Source organism: Nyctereutes procyonoides, unplaced genomic scaffold, assembly GCF_905146905.1.
Source record: "Nyctereutes procyonoides isolate TBG_1078 unplaced genomic scaffold, NYPRO_anot_genome, whole genome shotgun sequence".
Taxonomy (NCBI): domain Eukaryota; kingdom Metazoa; phylum Chordata; class Mammalia; order Carnivora; family Canidae; genus Nyctereutes; species Nyctereutes procyonoides.
The window spans coordinates 41230828-41252110 of record NW_026575020.1 but is presented as its reverse complement, the minus strand read 5'-3'; the positions used below and the strand labels follow the sequence as shown (position 1 = coordinate 41252110).

The 21283-nt window shown below is 39.0% G+C and overlaps 1 protein-coding gene across 7 annotated transcripts in view; it reads right to left on the bottom strand.

Moving 5' to 3' along the window:
- The window catches only part of DENND1A (DENN domain containing 1A), a 506616-nt gene that overhangs the window by 247671 nt on the left and 237662 nt on the right, over positions 1–21283 (bottom strand). For 6 of the 7 annotated variants that reach the window (XM_055337788.1, XM_055337761.1, XM_055337769.1 and 3 more), the window contains 3 exons: positions 20559–20628; positions 15526–15606; positions 10848–10901 (listed from right to left, as the gene is read on the bottom strand). In XM_055337788.1, the coding sequence (XP_055193763.1) occupies positions 10848–10901; positions 15526–15606; positions 20559–20628 (205 nt within the window). Of the gene's footprint in view, positions 1–10847; positions 10902–11025; positions 11101–15525; positions 15607–20558; positions 20629–21283 lie in introns of those variants that run through there. The other variant, XM_055337798.1, reaches the window with a different exon arrangement.

Here is a 21283-nt window from a genome sequence, read left to right as displayed (position 1 = left end):
TTACAACAAATAAACTACTGAGATGAAAGCTTTGAATATGGATGTGACTAATCTATGTAAAGTGAAATTATAGGACCTGATAATGAATCAGACCTGAGAAGTGGAAGGGGAGGAAGAACCACAGACTACACCCAGCTTCCAGGTTACTGAGCACCACACTTGTCCACTTGCCCAGTGTCTTCAATGGAGAGTCTACTCATTTAATGAGGGAATCAATCTTCCTTCTAAAGAATCATCAATCTTATGAAGCTTGGTGTTATTGCTCACTTAGTCTTGGGCCTAGTGTCCCGGATTATAATGCTACCACCATGGCTAAATCTAAGTCTGCCCCAACCCCCCATTCCCTGACAATTACTTCTTTGGGTGACTCACCTACAGGGATGGAGAATCTTGCTTAGAGGGACTATTTCCAGTGTCCATGCTCAAAAGGGTTCAGTTTTCTCAGTGCCAGCACGTTTTTAGGCTTAAGGACATTCTGTTTCTATTCATAGAGTTCAAGCATTCTTTCAGTTATATATCAATTATGCGCCTGTGAGCATTCTCTTATCTGCCTAGCATTCATTACAAGCCTACTCTGTAAGGCTGGGTAGCAGGGAAAAGAAGCTGACTGCCACCCAGGCTAGAAAGGGCTCAGGTCCAAGGTCTCTAGTTAATGGGGTCAGAACAGCCTGGAAGTTTGAGTTTTGGAAAGGTGTGTGCTACACAAGCTCCTCAGCCTCGTTTCTCGTCTCTACAAAGAAATGACGGTGAAGGTCCTGTCCAGCTCTAACCCTCTCTGGCTCTAAATCCAGACAAAGAGAAAGGAAGGGCACCTGGCAAACCTCATTTCCCGGAGGAGAAGCCCCATAATGCCTGCTTGCTTCTAGCTGTCCCTGCTGGCTCCTGTGCCAATCCAGGTGGCTGGGGACTTCGGGCTCACTGTGATCCACGCCCCGGGTTAAGAAGCAGGTGGGGGGTGAGGGGGGATGGGCCAAGGATGGGAGGGGATATAGTGGGGCTTAGAGAAAAAGCGTCTTAGGTTCAATACCTTAGGGAAATGAGATAATCCCCAAACCAAAGAACTAACTCTAAGCTGGGTACTCCTTGGAGCCTTCAAAACAGATGCGAGTCCGCCCCACGGTCTGTCATTTTATTAGTCTTTGTGACTTTCAGCTTCATACACAGAACAGATGATAAAGACTTACTGTACTGTGTCTGGAGGAAGCTTCTAAGGCAAGAGGCTTGGTTTTGCCAATGGGTCTAATTCCCTGAAATAACTCCTGCTTAGATTATTTTACCATAATGTAAACCTTTAAAATCCTCAATTGATTTTTTTTTTTAAAGAATTTAGGTTACTTTGGTTGTGTGGGATTCTTAAAAGGGAATTATAAATTTGCATTCTAAAATAAACCGTCTCAGAAAGAATTCCACAAACTCACTTAGGCAATCACATCAGAAAAGTATATTATAGGCAAGGCAGGGTTTACCTGGAGGTCAACTTTTATCCCTCGGTGTGAATGGAAAAACCATTAGAATAAACAATTACCTGACACCTCTTAAGAGCAACAATGGAATTCTCTACAATCTCAGTACTTGATAATAGGTCTTCTACTACCGCCTCAACTTTGTTTATTTTTGAAAGTCATGATGAGTTCATAAATCTCTTCTATATCATGGTACATCTTTTGACAAAGTGGAGTCTGGGCAATGTTATATGTAACTGTCCATTCTAAATGCTTTCCTCGCATCATTAACCACTTGGTATGACACTGACCAGATAATTAAGACAGGTTTGTTCAATATTCCAAATGAAGGTCTAAATGATTATCCATTAATCAAAAGTTAACTTCAAAACCTGGCTGCTAAAAAAAATCCCTTCTACAACCAGTTTACAATGTAATTATTACTACATATTCATTCCTGATCTTTGATTTCTCTTTAATGTTGGTCAACTGCTTAAAATTTATAAAGAAAAAAATAATAAAATTTATAAAGATTTATGCTCATTTAACTATTGCCTGTATAAAATTCACTCCTATGTGTATTATCTTGATAGAGAAAACCCTGATGAACAATTACATAGTGATAGTTTTTCAGAGAAAAGAAAGAAAATATTTCCACATAAAAATTGTAGAAATAATGAGAATTAACTTCAATAGCCATCTGAAAGTGGAAAGAATTTTCTACATTTGCTTTTCATTAATGTCTTGCAGACAGACTGGCTCAAAAGCCAACTGAAAATAATTGTTATTTTCCCTTTCCTGGGAATGGCTGCACTGCTCATTCATTCATTCAGCCAATCATTCAGTCATTCCATAAATATATATTGACAATCCACTATGTTCTAGGTATAGTGCTAATTACAGAAATGCAATGATGAAAAAAATACTAATCCCTCTCATTATGGAAGGAGAAATGACATTACACAAGTTCATAAAATTAATTACAGAACATAAACTTATAAACTTATAATGAGCCATTTCATAGAAGGGTACAGGGAGCCCTGGAGCTTGAGGCCCAGGACCCAGAAGCACCTCCGTACTGAGATCAAACTGACCCGAATGGGACTCCTGGTTTTCGCATTTACTAGCCAGCTGAGTAGGAGCAAGGTCTCCCTAGGCTTCATTTCCATTCAGAGCAGGTATAGCAAGGCTGCTATGAAAATTCCATGATATAACAAATAGTGCCCAATCTAATCCATGGCAGGTGCTGAATCTATACTAGCTCCTTTCTCTTTCTTACATCACCATTCTCTGAAACTGTCCAGAACAACCTGATTCTCTGGCGACAGAATTAAGTTCCATGTGCCAAAGTCCTTTTATATTTTTCTTTGCCTATTCTTTTAAGTTTAACATGTCTATTAGAGAAGATAATCAATAAATGTTTATAGAACCTCCCATACTACAGGCACTGGAGTCCTGGACTCCATTCCGTGCACTATTTCTAAGCTTCAGAAATTCTGGTGTCAATGGCACCTGCTAAGAGACTTGTGTGGTCAAATACATACTCCATGAAAGGAAAAATACTGAGCTTCACAACCAAGAATGTTAGCAAAAATCCAGAAAAGACAAGCTCAAGAAGTAATGTGCCCTAGCCCTGAGCCATAACTCAGACTTCAAAAGAGGTTAAGACTAGAATTATAGAAAGCCAAGAGAAGAAGGGAAAGAAAAGAACCATCAAAAGCAATATCTCTCTTGCACCAAACATTGAACTTGGAACTTTACATTTAATTCCTCATTTGTTCCTCCCATTTTTCTTTATTACACAAGGACACTGAGGCTCAGAGACCATAAGTTAGTAGTCCAAGGTCCCTAAGTGGTAGAGTCCAGGGTCTGGCTGTCTCCAAAACTCATGTTCTTTCCACTACAGCAGACTATCATATTAACAACCCCATGGTTATTGCTTGTTTCAATTTGCAATGCAGCAATTTAGTCATTTTAAATTAATCCTTAAAAAATCACCAAGAGATTAAAATGCAAATTTCAACATGGCTACAGCTTAATACTGATTCTATGTCAAAAATCACACAAATTGGTCCTCCAAAAGTTCAGATTCTCCTTGGAGGAAAAGCTTTCCTGCTTCACTTTATATCTGAAATATGAAAAATAATTTTTCCTCTTTCCTCATGAATATCAAAAGTCAACTGCAGGGAGGCAGGTGGGTATAATGAAAACAAAATGCTTTGGTTCCTTACCAACCTAAGTCACTACATCCCACTTAGGTGCATACCTTGGGCTGGTAACCTCAGGTCTGTGAACACTGGGTCCCTATATAAAAAATGGGGCTCACGTCTACCTCTCACAGAGGAGCTGTAAGGATTTAAATGGAACCATGTATGTTAGGAGTCTGGCAGATTGTTTTTATTATTCCCGCTCAGAAACAAACAAGGCCAGCCTTTTACCGATTTGCAAAGGAGGATTTAGGGGACAATGGGTCATACAAAAGGAACTGGTTCATTAGTGACAAAACCAGCAGAGGGAATGCAAATTTTTCTTTATTATTATTATTATTTTTTTAGTGATGGGGCAGTGCAGACAGGAATTGTAGCTGGGGCTATGAAGAAGACAGTTTTTGTTCTCCCTCCCAAACTATTTCTAACCTCCTTTATGGCAGTTTTGAAAATTAAGAAATTATCAGAACTTTCAGGTACCTCAAATTTAAATTCTTAAGGAATTCTCAGCCCTTCAAATTAAAACAAATTAAAATGATGAACCTAACCTATGCAACAATATTTATAGCATTATTTATAATAGCAAAACATTAGAAGCAATCTAAATGTCTATTAGTAGGAGTGGCATAGTTAAAACACTGTAGAGATTTCCAGTAAAATATGATAGATTAAACACCATATTTATCTTTTCTCTCTGATACCATCCCTCCCCAACAACCCCCAGGGAAAGTCACAGTGAAAGAATTTTAAAAGACAAACTCCCAAGAACAGGAGAAAAGACATTATTGGAAGAGAGATGTCAAATTTTTAGAAGCCAGAAAGCAGAGGTTACTAAAGAAATGGTTCTCAACCTGGGTCATTCACTCCTGGGGAACATGTGGCAATGTCTAGAGATATTTCTGGTTGTTATAGACGGAAGGGGGTAAGCTATCATCATGTAGTGAGTGGATCTCAGAAATGCTAACATCCCACAACATACAAGACAGTCTCACATGACAAAGAATGATGTGGCCCAACAGGTCAACAGTGCCAACTGAGGCTAAGAAACTAAAGAAGTATGGCTTGGCAGCCCACAAAGGGCAGAACACAAAAGCCGGGACAGAGGGTTAGGGCACAAGCTCAAGCCCAACTCATACCACACAACTCCAAAAACGTTCAAGGAAATGGAGACACCCAGAACCTCTGAAGGCTGGAGGAAGGGTGCCAATAAAAATAAGATTCTGCCCTTCCAGCTCACTCTACTTGTCAATTAGCCTTCCCATAGTCCTCCAGCAAAAGAAGTCTTTACTTTCTAGAAGAACTGAACCAGAAAGACATGGTGACACTAGGTATAAGCTAAGGACGAGATAAAGCATTAAATAAAAAATGGGAGGCGGTTTAAAGAATACATGCTGTTAACTCATCACCCCTAGTCAGCTTCCAGAATGATGCTCATCGACAAAAACAAAACAGAAAACGAGGCAAGAAAAATAAATAACTGATTAGTTCCAAAGAAAAGATTCTGATACTGACATTTGAGAGCCCCTTACATATGCCGCACCAAGTAACCAGGCCTCCTCTTTTCCATCATCTACCATAAAAGCCAGCCAGTAACAAGTCCCATTCACAAACACAGAACTTCACTTTGGCTTTTTAGTGCCTCAGCCTTCAATAGGGCTGGACAGGCACTTGAGGAAACTCTCCACAAAGATACAGAGTGAAACAAACAGGAGAGAGAAAACATTGGGGAAGAAAATATGCAAAAAGAACCATTTTTTTAGACCTATAAACGAGTCTCAAAGAGACAAGAAAAAATATTGCACTCATGAAACAAGATGCCATTAAACGAGTAATTTACTGACCACCACCAAAAAGCTCTTAGATATAAACAATGATAGCAGAAGAAATTCAAAAGGGTGGAACCATTTGTTAAAGAAAGTAGAAAGACAACTAAAAGAGAGAGATGGAAAACAGAAAAAAAATATTAGAGGATCAACACAGGAAGTATCATCCTACTATTGAAGCCCCGGAGAAAGGAAAAAAAATTAAGAAGAATCTTTTCAAAGGAATAATGTGACACCATTTCCTAGCTTTAAAGGACATGAGTTTCTAGACTGAATGAGACACCAAGTGCCCAGCACAGATGGAAAGGACAATTTCAGAATACCAGAGATATATAAAGGATCCTAAAAAATAAATCAGGAATCACAATGGCTTACAACTTCCAAGTTTCAACAGGAAAACTAGAAGTCAATAGAGTTATATCTTCAAAATTCTTTTTTTTTAAAAAAGGTTTTATTTATTCATTTGAAAGGGAGAAAGAGCATGAGCAGGGGGAGGGGAGGGGCAGAGGGAGAGGAAGAAGCAGACTCTTTGTGGAGTGGGGAGCCCAATGCGGAACTCGATTCCAGGACCCTGGGATCATGACCTGAGCCAAAGGCAGACACTTAACCCACTGAGCCACCCAAGTATACCCAGAAAAAATTTTAAATCCATAATGTTTATAATTCAGTGAGCATGTGGAATGAGACAATCAATTATGGTTGCAATTTCCTTCTTGTATGACTTTTTGTCAGAGTTCCTGGATTTCACATCTTCTTGTTTATTCCTTTATTCTGATAAATCATTCTCCAGTAGCTTCCTGAGAAAGTATTGTTTTGGAGGCAACATAGTCAGACCTTGTATCACTGAAAATGACTGTTCTACTGTGGATAGGACTGGAAAATGCCTTCAGAATTTTGAAGGCAGGGGTACCTGGGTGGGTCATTGGTTAAGTGTCTGCCTTCAGCTTAGGTCATTATCCCAGGGTCCTGGAATCAAACCCCATGTCGGGCTCCCTGTTCAGTGGGGAGGCTGCTTCTCCCTCTCCCTCTGCTTCTGCCTGCTGCTCCACCTTCTTGTGCTCTGTCAAATAAATGAATAAAATCTTTTAAAAAAATTTATTTCCTCTGAAGATAGGGGGAAAATGGCAGAGGGAAAACATGTGAGTGAAAAGAAGTTATCTTCTATGGGAAGAGAGGCTCAGAGGTGGTAAAAGATCTAAACTCTCAGCTTCCACAGAAAAATCAATAGGTGATATATGAAAAAGAAAAGTTAAGATATAGTAATATGTGCATATTAGTTTAAAATATGGAGAGAAATACTGCAATTGCTAAAATCTTGAAAGTGGTTGCCTCTGGGAAGTGGAAAGTAAGGAGAATCTGAAATTTTCATCAACAGTTATGTGGTACTATATGATTTTTTTCAGCCATAACTATGTATTATTTTCATAAGAATAGAAATACCATTAAATTAAACAATCTTTAAAAAGGGATGAAGTAAATCAATAAGAACAGGTTTTAGAATACATTTTAAAAAGTGAGTTGCAAAACAGTATGAATATTACATTTACATTTAAATAAATGTCTACAACATACATAGGTACTCACACATATAATACTAAATACATTGAAAAAGATCTAAAAGGTCTGGTAGGACTTGCAAACTCTGGAGAGAGAATGGGACTTAGGGGTGAGGGAGGAAAGACAGTAATTCACTTTTTTCTATATGTGTTTCTTATTTGTTTAATGCTTTTTTACAACAAAGATATTTGTAATGAATTTTAATGACACAGGCAAACATCCATAAAACACTGTCATAAAAAAAAAAGCTGATATAAAGGTATGTATTTGGTATAATCTCTATTGTGTTTTTTAAAAATGTAGCTTCTAAAACTGCTTTGCTTTTTTCTTTTTTAAATTAAAAAGACCTCTTTGTCTCAAACAAAATATTACCTAATTCTCAACTTAAGTGGATAAAATGAACCTGCAATGCATGAAGCAGGAGCAGGGACCCCGTGCTCTGGTCAGCCAGCTATCTATCTCCCCCAGGCCATCAGGCAGCATAGAGTGGAAATTACTACTATCATAAAGAGGAAAGGAAAATTCTGAGTGTGACTTTCTCTAAGACATGGGATTACGAGTGATTTTTCTTTTGCTTTTTAGTGTAATACATACACATACACAACTCTTCTATAATTTGGAACAGTTTACATAATAATCTGTTCCTTAACATGCCTATATAACCACCTAAACCTCACATACTTGTAGCAGCAAGGTATAGTGATGGCCAAAAAAGCTTCATTAATCTTTCCAAGTTATGGTTCTATATTTATATTTCCTATTTCTTAGGTTGATTTCTTTTCTTTTCTTTTTTTTATTTATGATAGTCACACACAGAGAGAGAGAGAGAGAGGCAGAGACACAGGCAGAGGGAGAAGCAGGCTCCATGCACGGGGAGCCTGACGTGGGATTCGATCCCGGGTCTCCAGGATCGCGCCCTGGGCCAAAGGCAGGCACTAAACCGCTGCGCCACCCAGGGATCCCCGGTTGATTTCAATCATTTATAATTTTCTAGAAAATCTTATCTCCATCAAATTTATTGCATAATTTTAAGATTTTATTACTTTTTCAAAAATTCAGTTTTAAAAAACTCTTATTTTTCAATTCTACTTTAACAATATTTTCTAAATAAATTGTAATTAAATTCTTCTAGTTTGGGTTTTTGATTGCTATTAATTTTCCAGATTATTTCTTTTTAAGATTTTATTTATTTAGATACAGAGTACACGTGAGCAGGCAGAGGGTAGGAGGAGGGAGAGAGAGAATCCCAAGTAGACTGCGCTGAGCTTGGAGCCTGACTTGGGGCTCACTCCCACGATCCAGAGACCCTGACCTGAGCAAAAATAGACGCTTAACCAAACTGAGCCACCCAGGCACCCCTCATTTTCCAGTTTCTTCAACTGAAAGTCAAGGTCATTATTTTCTCAGTTTCTTATTTATAATAAAAATATTAGAAGCTATCAGTTTTCCTCTGAGTATAGTTTTGGCTGCATCCCTTAGGTTTTTGTTGTTTAGTGTTCTCATTGTTATTAATATTTAAACAATACAGAATTTCAATGTTTTATCCCCTTTGACCCAACCACTATTTCAAGTAGATGAATATTTTTAAAATCTTTGTCATTAATTTCTAGTCTTATCTTGTTGCCATGAAGAGACTGGCCTGTAAGACTTTGAGTTTTTCTATTCTAAAATATTCAGTGTGATCTACATAGCCAATTTTTATAATTGTTCCATGGCATTTGAAAATAATCCTTCAACATACAACCTTTTGCTATTTGTCCATGGAACATCCCTACTTCTGCTCTTCCACAGGAGTTTTCTAATTCTTTCTGGGTTCCTCCATTATCTACTCCTTATTGACTGCTAAGTATCAGTAATTATCTCCTTTATGTTGTGGAAATTTCTCAAATTTTCTGGCTCATGGAAAAGCTCCTTCTGGAATTACATGGACATTCTTTTCTAATTTTATAGTTCTTTTGTCATTTCTATGGAATTTTTTGGAATTGAAGGGCAAGATAATGGGCTCATACTATACTATAGCATGGTATATGAGAACTCAGTCTCTAAAATCAGGAAGTCCAATGTTTGAATTCTAATTCTACCACTTTTTTGCTGTAGGTCCTTGAATATGTTACTTAAATTCTCAGGGCCTGTTTCTACATATAAAATAATAATCACAATAGTTACCACCTAAGCTTATTAAGAGAGGTAAATGAGAAAGGTCAAGTTTATTAAGAGAGGTAAATGAGAAAATGAATACATCATCTGACAAGCAGTAGTACTCAGTAACATAAGCTATTGTTGCTGAAATGGAAATTATGCTCCAAAGTTGTTACTACTTAATCCAAACAAAAAGGAGGTATTTTCTACCAGAGCCTGATCATATAGATAAGAAACACTATGGATATATTTGGCAATCCCAACTAAGATAGTTATCTAACAACAACTCTATAGACTAACTTCATTAATAACACACGATTATTTGACATTTATAATTTGTCTGCTCTATAGACAACATGAAAAAGAATTTCCTTTCTGTGAATCTGTAATGGTTATTAAAAAGTATACCACTTCTTACTCTAGTACTTTAAAAAAATAATCAAGTATATACTCCCAAAAATTAAAAGCAGGACCTTAAACAAATGTTTGTACACCAATGGTCACGGCAACATTATTCACAATAGCCAAAATGTAGAAACAACTCGTGTCCATCAGTGAATAAACAAAATGGAATATGTTATATACACAGAATATTATTCAGTCTTAAAAAAGAAGGAAATTCTGACACATGCTGTAACATGGATGAACCACAAAGGCATGAATAAAATAAGCAAGACACAAAATGACAAATATTGTATGGTTCTACCCATACTAGGTACCTAATCAAATTCATAAAGAGAAACTCTGAAAGAATAGTTGTTTCCAGGGGCTGGAGGAGGGGGTATATGGGGCATTTGTTTTTTAACAGGTACAAAGCTTCAGTTGGGAAAGATAAAAAAGTGTCCTGCAGATGAATGCTGATGATGCACAACAATGTGACTATATTCACACCAATGAAATGTAAATTTAAAGATGGTTAAAATGGTAAATTTGATGTTATATATATTTTGCCACAATTTTTAAAAAGTAATCAAGTGCCTACATGGTGGTCACTCTATGTTTAGTTCTACATAGCACTACTTGTAATCTGGGTAAAACATTTTGAAACTATATCTTATGCCTAGATATGCAATTCAATTTGTTCAGAGGGCAAACATTAGCCTCTGCTCCTTCAGATTCAAGTTAACTACTCCTAAATCTTTAAGAGGTGGGGCAGACTTCACACTTATATCCACAAATACTTTTTTTGAATATAGGAATGTAATATAATCCTACTTGAGTAAATCCTAACAACAAAAAAATCTTTATAGCAAAGTTCTTTATATAGAAACATTTTACTTAAAACAGCAAAAACTAAAAACCATGAACATGCACACCAGTGAAGGAAGAGCTAAGTAAACTATATAGCAAATGGAATATTACACGGCCAACAAGTAGGCTTCTGTGAATGAGATGGGAAAAATGCATATGTGATCAGTAATTTTAACTACATAAAAATTCATTCTAAAAAGGCTAAAATGAGACATCAATGTGTTAATAGGTTATTACTTTTGAGAAGTAGGCATAATGATTCCTCTTTGTACTTTCTATGCTTTTCAAATATTCTCTAGTTTTGCTTTTGTAATGCATTATTTTTATAATGGGAAAATATATCTGTTTGTTTTCTTTTAAAAGTAAGTAAAAAATAAAAGAAGAACAAAAATTTAATCTCCCATCCCCCAGCCCTAGCAAGTACTCACATTCTCAGGTATGCTGGGAAGTTCTCTGGTATCAGGCACAGTAAAGTAAGAATGCTGGAAAAGAAAAGCAAATGTTACTTACTTTTGCAAAAATATGCAAGAAGCACATTATTCAGCAATCAGGTAAATGATCTGAAGGTAGTTTTTCACTTCAATGAGGAAACAGAGTTTCACTCACAAGAAATGACAAAAGAATATTTTCTTTGGTTAATGTTGGGTTCCAGCCAGACACAGGAAGTCACCAGTCTAGTAGATGGAATTCTTTTCTATGAGAGATGAACTTCTTCAGGAGAGATAAATGAATAGCTCAAAGAGGTTAAAGGCTAAATTCCCCTACAACGTTTGCACATTTCTGAACACATGAAAGCTGCAGGCTTCATAATTTATTGTTCAATGAGGCAAGTGGACCCGAGGGATCAAGTATCACTAGGTTCACTCAGCAAGGGTCTTACCAACCAAACCTGCCATTTCATTTTAGCATCTGAGATTATATCCATATACAAGCTGCGGGCAAAATGTGCCCCAAAGGCCCAAGTGATGTTAAGGACAGCTCCAACTGCAGGACTGCTGCACTGAGACCATTACAGACGGCTGAGAGTGGAGAATTCTGTCCCTATGCATGTTCTGCAAAGAAGCCTCCTGACTTCAGTGTAATCTCCAGTGAAGGGAGCGGGAGACTCACTGGAGCTGAAAACCTGACCTGTTCAAAGAACTTTCAAGGAGGCTTCTCCATATATGTGACGAGCATATGTCCCTGAGTTAAATGACAACAGGCTGAACTGATGACACCTCCTCTGTGCTACTAAAGACTTGGAGGACAATGGCAAGCAGGAATGGAGAGTCTGGTGCTGGCCAATTAAAGATGGGATTGTGCAAAGGGCAGGAAAGGTTGCAGCAGAAAAGGTCAGCTTAGCCATGGCCTAAGTTCAAACCTGGACCCCCAAGCGACATTTCAGGAAGTCCCTCCTCTCCATTCTTAGATAATTGCAAAATAAATAGGTCTCAAGAAGAATGAGTTGTATAGAATTCCTGAAATCAAAGGCCAGGGGACAACGGCAGTAATGACAATAACAACAGTAATAGTACAAGCTACTCGCCTAATATTCAACAGATATCGACTGAGTACGCATTACATAGAAGGCTTTATGCCAGGTATTTGTATCAATATTATCTCTAATTTCTGTGACAGATTTTAAGATACATATTATCTTCACATTATAAATGGGTAAATTAAGGCTTTGGGCACTAAGGTCACACAGTTACCAGGTGACAGAACCAGGAACTGAAACCAGCTCTGCAGAACTACAGCTATGTTCTTCCTACTGTAAGAGATAGCTAAACCAACCTTTTTCTGAACAAATTACAGCTAAAGCTACTTGAATTGAAATAAACTAAAAAGTAAAAGCAAAAAAAATTATGAAAAGATCATTAAAAAAAAACCCTTCTGCAAAGCATCATTCCAAAAGTTGCGTGTCTGTGCCAAAACATTACCCATAAAGTATTACAGTAGAGATTATGTAGCATGGAAACTAGTTAACAATGAGGATTAAAATAGCAAAAGTAAAATAGCAGGTTAAATGTGCTGCCACAAGATACCAACTTCTATATGAAATGGCTAGAGGAGAGTTCGAGGAAATGTTCGGTAATGGACATCCACAGGATGATGGAGTGACAGTGAGGGAGAAAACACAAGGACCACAGAGTCACCACTTCATAGCTATGTGTGATCTCAGGCAACTTCACTTAACAGCTCAGAACCTCAATTTTTGAACCTATAAATGGGAATCGTGGTATCTACTTCAAAACTGTTATGAAGAATAAATGTTACATATGTGAAGTGCCTAGCACTTTTTATTTATTCCATAAATAATATTTTTCCATAAATAATATTTTAATAGAAAGTTATTATTGTTCAACCTCTAGTTTACATTTCTATTTTCTCAAACACCTATATCAGACATACAGAAGTAGTCTCTTCTGAAGACTCAAAGTATAGGATTGCCATTCATTTTTTTTCCACATTTCAGGCTTTATAAACTAGATGAGACTCACCCTTCAAAATCAGAAATGAAACAGTGAGAGAAGAATTCTTTGTAAATGGGAAAGAAACAAATATCCGCCTTTACAGATGCAATGAGTTGTTAACAGTGAGGCATCGCAATTCCAAAACCAAGTAGTCCCCAGGCTGTCCTTTGAGATTCTGTCTTGCTCCATCACCCATGAAATGCTGGGACCAGAGGAGGTCAGAAACATTCCTAGGAATCACTGGCACGAAACAGCTGCACCTCCTCCCCCCAACAGCTTCTCCTCCTGCCCCTGGGATGGCTTGTCCTTGAGGCCTGGCAGCCACTCAGGGGAAGGACTGGCCCTTCCTCCCCAGCAGCTGGTGACCCAGCCAGGCTACTCCACAGCTACCTGTCGGATGTCATTACAGACTGAAACAGAGAGATCAAGCTGATTTAGGAAAAAGGACAGAGACAAAGGCAAGGTTGTTTAGCTATCTGGCAATGACCTGGGCAGGTTTAAAGCTCATTTCTTCATCTTTTTCAGGCAGTCTTCCCTACGATTTTCTAGAGAAAATCTAACCTTCTTAGAACAAGGTTCTTTTCCTTCTTATGCTTTATTAAAATGAGCAAAAACCTCTACCAGTTCCTTCTTTGCTCCTTTTCTTTCAACACTCGTGGCCTAGTGGAAAGAACATAGGCTTGGAAGTTAGCCCTGGGTTTGAAAACCTCAATCTTCTCACGTATTAACCACATAGCCTTGGATAAGCAAGTACCTTTTCCTCTTTAACCCTCATCTATAACATGAGAACACTACTATCTGCTTTGCAGAATTGTTTTGAGCATTAGGGATGCATACTTGGCAGAAATTAATAACTTAATAAGTAGAAGATCTATTATTAGTTACTGGTAGTAATACTATTTTCAATTTGTTCATCATTTTTACAAAAACCTGTAAGATATGTTCATTTTCTTTATGAAGGCTAATACCAAGATACTAACCACTGAATATCAACACTGTACCTGGTTCTAGTGAAGATGAAAGACAAAAGTTTCTTTTATTTAAAAAATCTATCTACCTATCTATCTACAGAAAGGCAGACTGCCACATGCAACATCTCATTTGGATGTGTCTAGAGTCTTGGAAGCTTGACTACTCTACATTCTCCTACAACTAGACCTCGAGAGCCTATTTGGAGGTTCTAGCAGGGGAGTGCAGCTACTCATATACCCCTGACTGAAGAATGGTCCTCCTCTATCAGGGAAGGTTGTCCTCTCTGACTAAGCACACAGCTTCAACTTCAGGAGGGATGCACATGGAGTGGTGAGGGAGGAAGGGGACACCTGCTTAGGCAGCCAAATCAGCCAGATGAATGGGGTGCCAAATGCTACAGCCAGATTGCCCTCACATCCAGGAAAACTTTTTTAAACATTCAAGGGATCCTGAGTGCCCCAGCCAGTTAAATGTCCAAGTCTTGATCTAAGCTCAGGTCATGATCTGAGATCAAGCCCTACGTTGAGCTCTATGCCCAGCATGGAGTCTGCTTGAGATTCTTTTTCCTTCATCCTCTGCCTTTCCCCAGCTCCCCTGCACTTGCTTGCTCTTTCTCTCTCTCAAAGGAAACAAATAAAATCTTAAAATCTTAAAAAAACAAAACAAAACAAAAACAACTTTTTAAACATTCAGATCCCACAACACAGGAAAAATAGCCCCTGGGTAATCAAGAGCTGGCTTAAGGGTATCTATCTGAGAATTCTGATGAAGGTGGAGATGAGGGTTTGATCTAGAGAATTAGAGAATTCCAGTAACTGAAATATGAAAAAGATCCCCTACACCTTTTTTGATGCCTTATCTGACCAATGGGGAACTCAAGGTCCACAAGGTTAAATGTCTTAATTAAGATCACTCAGGTCACTGGCAAAACTACAGCTAGGACAGAAACTTCCCAGTTCAGAGGGTTTTCCACCCGGCTTACTACACATCATGTAGCATGTACTTAAAAGAGTTTAAAGAAACAATTATTACTGGAGGCCAGGAACTATGCTAGGCTCTCTCCATCCCTGTTCTTTTCAAGAAGATGTACAGTCCAGTGGCCAAGACAGGAAAAGAGATGTGGCATATGACTAAGCACTGCAAAGTGTACAAGATGCTTGGGGACAAAAAAGAAAACCCTTGACTAGGACTTGGGGACAGGGGTCAAGGGGAGGATTTCTCTGGAAATAAACTCCAAGGTGAGTTCTGAAGGATGAATGTAGGCCAGCTTGGTAAAAAGGAGAGAGGCAGTGTTGAAAATTCAGGGACTACAGGATGGGCAAAGAGGCATGCATAGCAGTACTGGGGGACAAAGCATGAGGCAGGGATCCCCAGGGTGGGGGGCTGAGGAGGCAGATAGGGGCCATTCCAAGCCCAGCACCTGCCATCTAGGAGATGCTGGTGATAGGATGACAAGCAGGAAGAGAGAAGCCTGGGGGCATCTGGGACCCATTCCTTATGGAATCCCAGAAAAGGAAGAAATTGAACTCCATGGCCTGTCTCAAGTCCAGAGCTTTCAGAGTATGCAGAGGTAGGGCCTGGGAAGATACAGATGACAAAGATGATCCTGTTTGGTTAACTCCGTCTCACCGTCAATAATGAAATGCTTCTCGGCAATTGCTAATTTTCTGTCCCCACTTACCACGCTGAGATGAACAGACACTCCTGGGTCAGGGATGGGAAGTCTGTGCAGAGTTTCCAGAAGCTCATTCCACTGATTCTCCTGAAAGAAATAAAAGGCCTAAGTAACAAAAGCAAGGCTGAGCCCCTAGTCAGAGGCCTGCAGGGAGGTCTGCGCACACAGTGAGCTAGAGGCCCTCATGACTGAGGGGGCTGGGGAGATGCTGGTCCCAGTACAGAAATAGGCTTGATACTCAAGTGGGGTTGGACAAAAGACACTGCTTACATACAGCTCAATATAAGAGCCAAATAGATCCTCCCACACCAAGTTTGACATTTTCTACTGAGTGAGACACCTACCATGACCGCCTTTTACGGATCGTATACCATAAGCTTTCAGCAAACGTATCCACTCAACTCCATAGCAACAACTTTTAAAAGCAAACAATCCTAGCTTACAGGGTGGGGGTGGTTGGGAGATATAATGATGACACTATAGATTTTGTCTTCATCATCATTACCCTCAATTAATTTTATTGAGTGTTCACTAGATACACACAGCAGCATCCAATTATGGAAAGTAAAAATGAACTACATACAACAGCATGCAATATAGTATGGTGGCTGTGCATTTTAATTAGTGAAATTGAGCCACAGAATGAAATATAGAACAGTACAAATTATTCGATTGGAAACAGATTCACTTTTAAAATGCTCAAAAGAATGCTGCTTACAGAATTATGCAAAAGCCGTTTCCCCTACCCTGTGGAACTGTCTGTGCTAATAGTATTGAGCTTACACGTGTTTCCACTTGTTATCTCTCTGATCCTCACAACTAGCCCACTTCACAGGTTGAAAACTGAGGCCCTGAAGGGTAAAACAACTGGGCTCAAATCCCCCCAGTTAGTAAGCTGCATAGCCAGGAGTTACATCTGGGTTTTCTGGGTTCAAGCCCAGGGATTTCTCCACTGCTCCACATAGCTGTCTTGGGTAGGGAATTGAAAGGAGGGGAAAGAGAGGATGAGCCCGGATTAAAAACCTGTTTCAATCTGAACTCTGATCAATCACTCAAGTTTTTCACAGATGAGTGTGTGTGCACAAGCATACAAGTTTAATTTTGCTCTGAAACAATCTCAGATTTATACAATTACTGGGCAGCAATTTTTTATTTCCTGAACTACTTAAAAGTAAGCTGCTGACACCATGTTCCATCACCCATAAACACAAAGGACATTCTCTGGTACAAACACAACTAATTATCAAAATCAGGAAATTAACATTGATAGAATATTACCATCAAATCCTTAGGTCCCTTCAAGTTTTATCAGATGTGTCCATAATGTCCTTGGACAACAACATAAGCCAGCTCAGAATCACATGGTGCCTTTAAGTCTAGAACAGGTCCCGAGTCTTTCCTAGATTTGTAGGCACTTGACAGTTGAGACCAGCCATTTTGCAGAGTAACTCTCAATTGTCTGATGTTTTCTGTTGATTCAGACTTCAATTCATTCCATTACTGATGATGTCCACTTTGAACATTTGATTAATTCATCTGAAGTCTACTGTGAAGGTACTTATTCTCCTTTGTGTTTAGCAAGCATTTTGTGGAGTGATACTTTATGGACACATCCCCTTCTCATTGAATTTTTTAACTTATCTATTTACTGATTTATATTGGTAAGCACACATGCTTTCCTGTCTTATTCAATGGCTATAGTCTTTCGTTACCATTATTTATTTTAATGCTCAAATTGTCCCAGACCTGGACCAATGGGACAGGTCTTATCCATTTCAAGCTCACTTCTGTGTCTTTCTGACATGTCCCTATCACGCGTTGAACACTTCCTTTGAGCCCTTTTTGACACAAAAAGATATTCCAGGTTCACATTTTATACTTCCCCTGCCCTGGTCCTAGAATTAAGACATTTCTTCAGAGTGTCCTGTCTCCTTTTAGTGGAGAATGTTATTTAGAAACGACAATTTGCATACTACGTGTGCTCACTGCTACCTGGGTATTGCTAACCCCAGACTCTTTTAGTGGTTAGAGCCAGCAAACATACTACACACACACGAAGACCCACAATATACACACATCTTTATTGATTTCTACATCACATACATTGAAAGGCATCAGTTCATACTAATGGCTCTAATTCTAATCAAACACAGGAATCCTTCTAGTTTCTTTCCTTTTCATATTTGGAACTAAGTTTTATAGAAATGAAGAATCAATCCTATTTTCTTAATATATTTACTAATTTATATGTAACCAATCTTTCATGGCTGACCCTATTCACCAAGCTCTCCTTGCCCTGCTTGAATACAGACATCCAGTGCTAGGCCACTACTGTCCACTCCTCGCCAACAAGAATGCCCTCCCCACCCTAGGCCACAAAGCCCCAGTGCTAGGCCACTGCTGCCCCCTTTCCTTTGTGGATCCTTCTAGATCCTCCTACAGTTCTGATATCTGGTGCCAAACCATAGCCACTGCTCTCACACATAAACAACCATTTCATCTCTCAGGCTCCAACACCCTCAGCCAGCCTGCTCTCTAGCTCGGATGTCCTCTTCAACTCAATAATTCTTCCAAGGGTGGTCCTCAATGCCCCATCCAGAGGCTGACAACCATAGTGGATCAATGATCCAGACAGGCACCCTCATCATGCATCTTAGGCTCCAACACTCCACTCTGAGCTGTCGTGGTCATTACTCACCCCCACCCCCCACCCCCACCCTGAAGCTTACCATGCCCAAAGACTTTTGGACTTGGGGAAGGGATTCTGTTTTTTGTTTTTGTTTTAAATAAAAGTTCTTTCCTCCTGTTCTAATCTGATGATCCACACCTTGCCAAGAAGTAAGCCAGTTGTAGACAGATTCCATATCATCTGTGTCATAATTCCTTTAACTAGAAAAAAATTTAATAGTAAAAGGACTAGGTACAGGGGAAACAGACTCCACTAAAACACATCACTGACTGCAAATCTTCAACAGTCCAAGAGACTGGGTCCTTCCTGGGGCAATGGCCCAGAGGAATGATATACCAATTTTACAGGTAATCATTATATCTCCCCTATGCATAGGCCGTAGATATCCAACATTTTCTGTATCACAAGGCATGTTTTTAAAAGTCTACTGTGTTTTAATAACTGGAGCATAAATATGGAAGAAAAAAATACATGAGTCAATCCCAAATTCTAAGACTATTAAGAGCCTACATGTGATGCAATTCTATTTACTAAAGAGATCTTTCAAATTTGAGTGAAAACCTGAATGTTTTTTTTTAAACCTGAATGTTTGACTAAAGTGAATTGTAAACAGAAATCAATGAACAGACCCAAGATAGCCTTTGAATTCATTCATCAAAGAATAAATCACTTTCCTTCGTAACAGAATTCCCTGATACCTAAGCATCTTTTCAGAGTGAGTGCAGTGACCTAGGGAGCCATTTCTATTTCCTTCTGTTTACTATGGCCTCTAGAATATACTGCTGGTGAGTAAATCTAACTTGAAGGAAAGATTTCTTCATTATACATACAATTTCCACTTTTCTCCAAAACAGCATTTCCTCAAGTATGTCCTAGGAAATACTAGTATCTCAGAATATTAACATATGTAATGGAATAAAAAGGACTTTTAGGGGCCAAATGAGATGGAAAGCACTGAATAACTCACATTTCTCCACTACAGGACCTTCTCAGAACCACCAGGACATGAATCTTAAGGATATAAAAATGAAAGACAGCTTTCCCTCTCCCCTACCCCAAAATTACTGAATTATGGCCTTAAAATGGCCCATCTGAGATTCTCCTCTTAAGGAAATAATCCAAAATGAAGAAAATGCTTTATGCTCAAAGATTCTAACAGCTATACTTACAGTGGAAAAAAAAAATCCCAAATAATAAAAACTCCCAACAGGGGCACCTGGGTGGCACAGTCGGTTAATCACCTGCCTTTTGATTTCAGCTCAGGTCATGGTCTCAGGGTTATGAAATCAAGCCCTGCATTGGGCTCCATGGGCGGCAGGGAGTCTTCTCTTCCTCTCTTTCTCTCTCCTTTTCCCTTTGTCCCTCCCCAACTTCATGTGTGCATATGCACTCTCTCTCTCTCTAATGTTTCTAAGGTCCTTAGTAAAATGTTATGCACCCATGAACAATATTCAGTGTTTTTTACTAGCTCAGGGAAATGCTTCTGTTACTATAGCACCTGAAAAATGTGAGCCTTGGAAGTCTAAATATATCTCCACTTGACCCTTGACATCCACAGAAGATACTTCAGCATATCATTTCTTCCAGAAGAACAGTAATATAGAGTTAACTTTTAAAGTAACTTTTCAGACCCTTAAAGAAATTACCAAAAGAGCAAAATAAAGCCTTACTGAGAGAGGAACTTGGGAGAGGTGGGTAGATCACTTGCCACTTAAATGTTTTACTCAACAAATCAAGCTTTGCAGCATGACACAAGCAATTCAAATTTGTGTGTTAGCAAAATTGTAATTTAATACATGTCATGAACTTATAGGGAATATCAAATATCAGAATATTAACTCTGAATGCTAAGGGTCTAATTATTATTTCTTTACTTATAAAGTAAAGGAAGAAAACATCCCTAAATACTAGCAATTGTTCTTTTAAGGAAGGGGGAAAGAGGAACATATAAGGAGTGATTTTTCTCTTCCTTCCTATTTCCCAAGTTTTCTATAATGGGCGTGCATTACTTTTTTTGGTAAACATTTTTTTGTTTGTTTTTTTTTTTAATTTTTATTTATTTATGATAGTCACACACACACACACACACACACACAGAGAGAGAGAGAGAGATAGAGAGGGGCAGAGACATAGGCAGAGGGAGAAGCAGGCTCCATGCACCGGGAGCCCGACGTGGGATTTGATCCCAGGTCTCCAGGATCACGCCCTGGGCCAAAGGCAGGTGCCAAACCGCTGCGCCACCCAGGGATCCCTTGGTAAACATTTTGATTGAATATAAGGTATGTATTACTTTAATAATCAAAAAAAGTTGAAGTTACTTGCTAAAAAGAATAAAATAGAAGGTGAATACCTGGCCTTTTGCCGTGTAATCCGCCAAGATGTTAAGCAGCTTATAAAATACTTCGAACCAGGGAAGATAACTGGGGAAAGAAGAGGAGAAACATGAAATATTAGTATGCAGGTCAAAAACTTTAACCAGGAGCTGATTTAAGACTGGTACATTTCAGTTTTTCCTCGACATCCTGAAGAGTCTTCCTGTTATAGGCTGCTGGAAACAGAATGCTAATTATTTCTGGGATTTTAAAAAAATTGCCTGTGTAAGGTGGAGTGCTGAATGCCCATTATAAATTATTCCCATGGCTCATAGCTAGAACAGGTTCACAGAGAAGAAATTCAAAGCGGACTCTGCAATCAGGAACCATCTCTGAATAGCTCCCCAGGCCTCTCCCACCATACCCACCCTTTCCAGGAAAGTTCCACATGACTGCACACACACAGCCACACACTCATACATATAGCACTTCCCTTGCTGCTGTCTGCAAGGGGACAAAGGCCCCATGAGCCTGAAACCAGTCATACTGTAGCATCAAACATCCTACCTTTCCTGCACCCCTTTGAGACTTACTGCAGGAGGAGCTCTACCTCTCTGTCCCCACTTCCCTCTACTGGGTCCCTCACCATAGTGCCCCTTCTCTCCAAGGACAGTCTGGTCCTGACCTAACTCTACCCAATGTGAGGCTTCAGGAATAATCTTCCTAAAATGCACATCTAGGTGGCACACAGATCTGGTTCCTG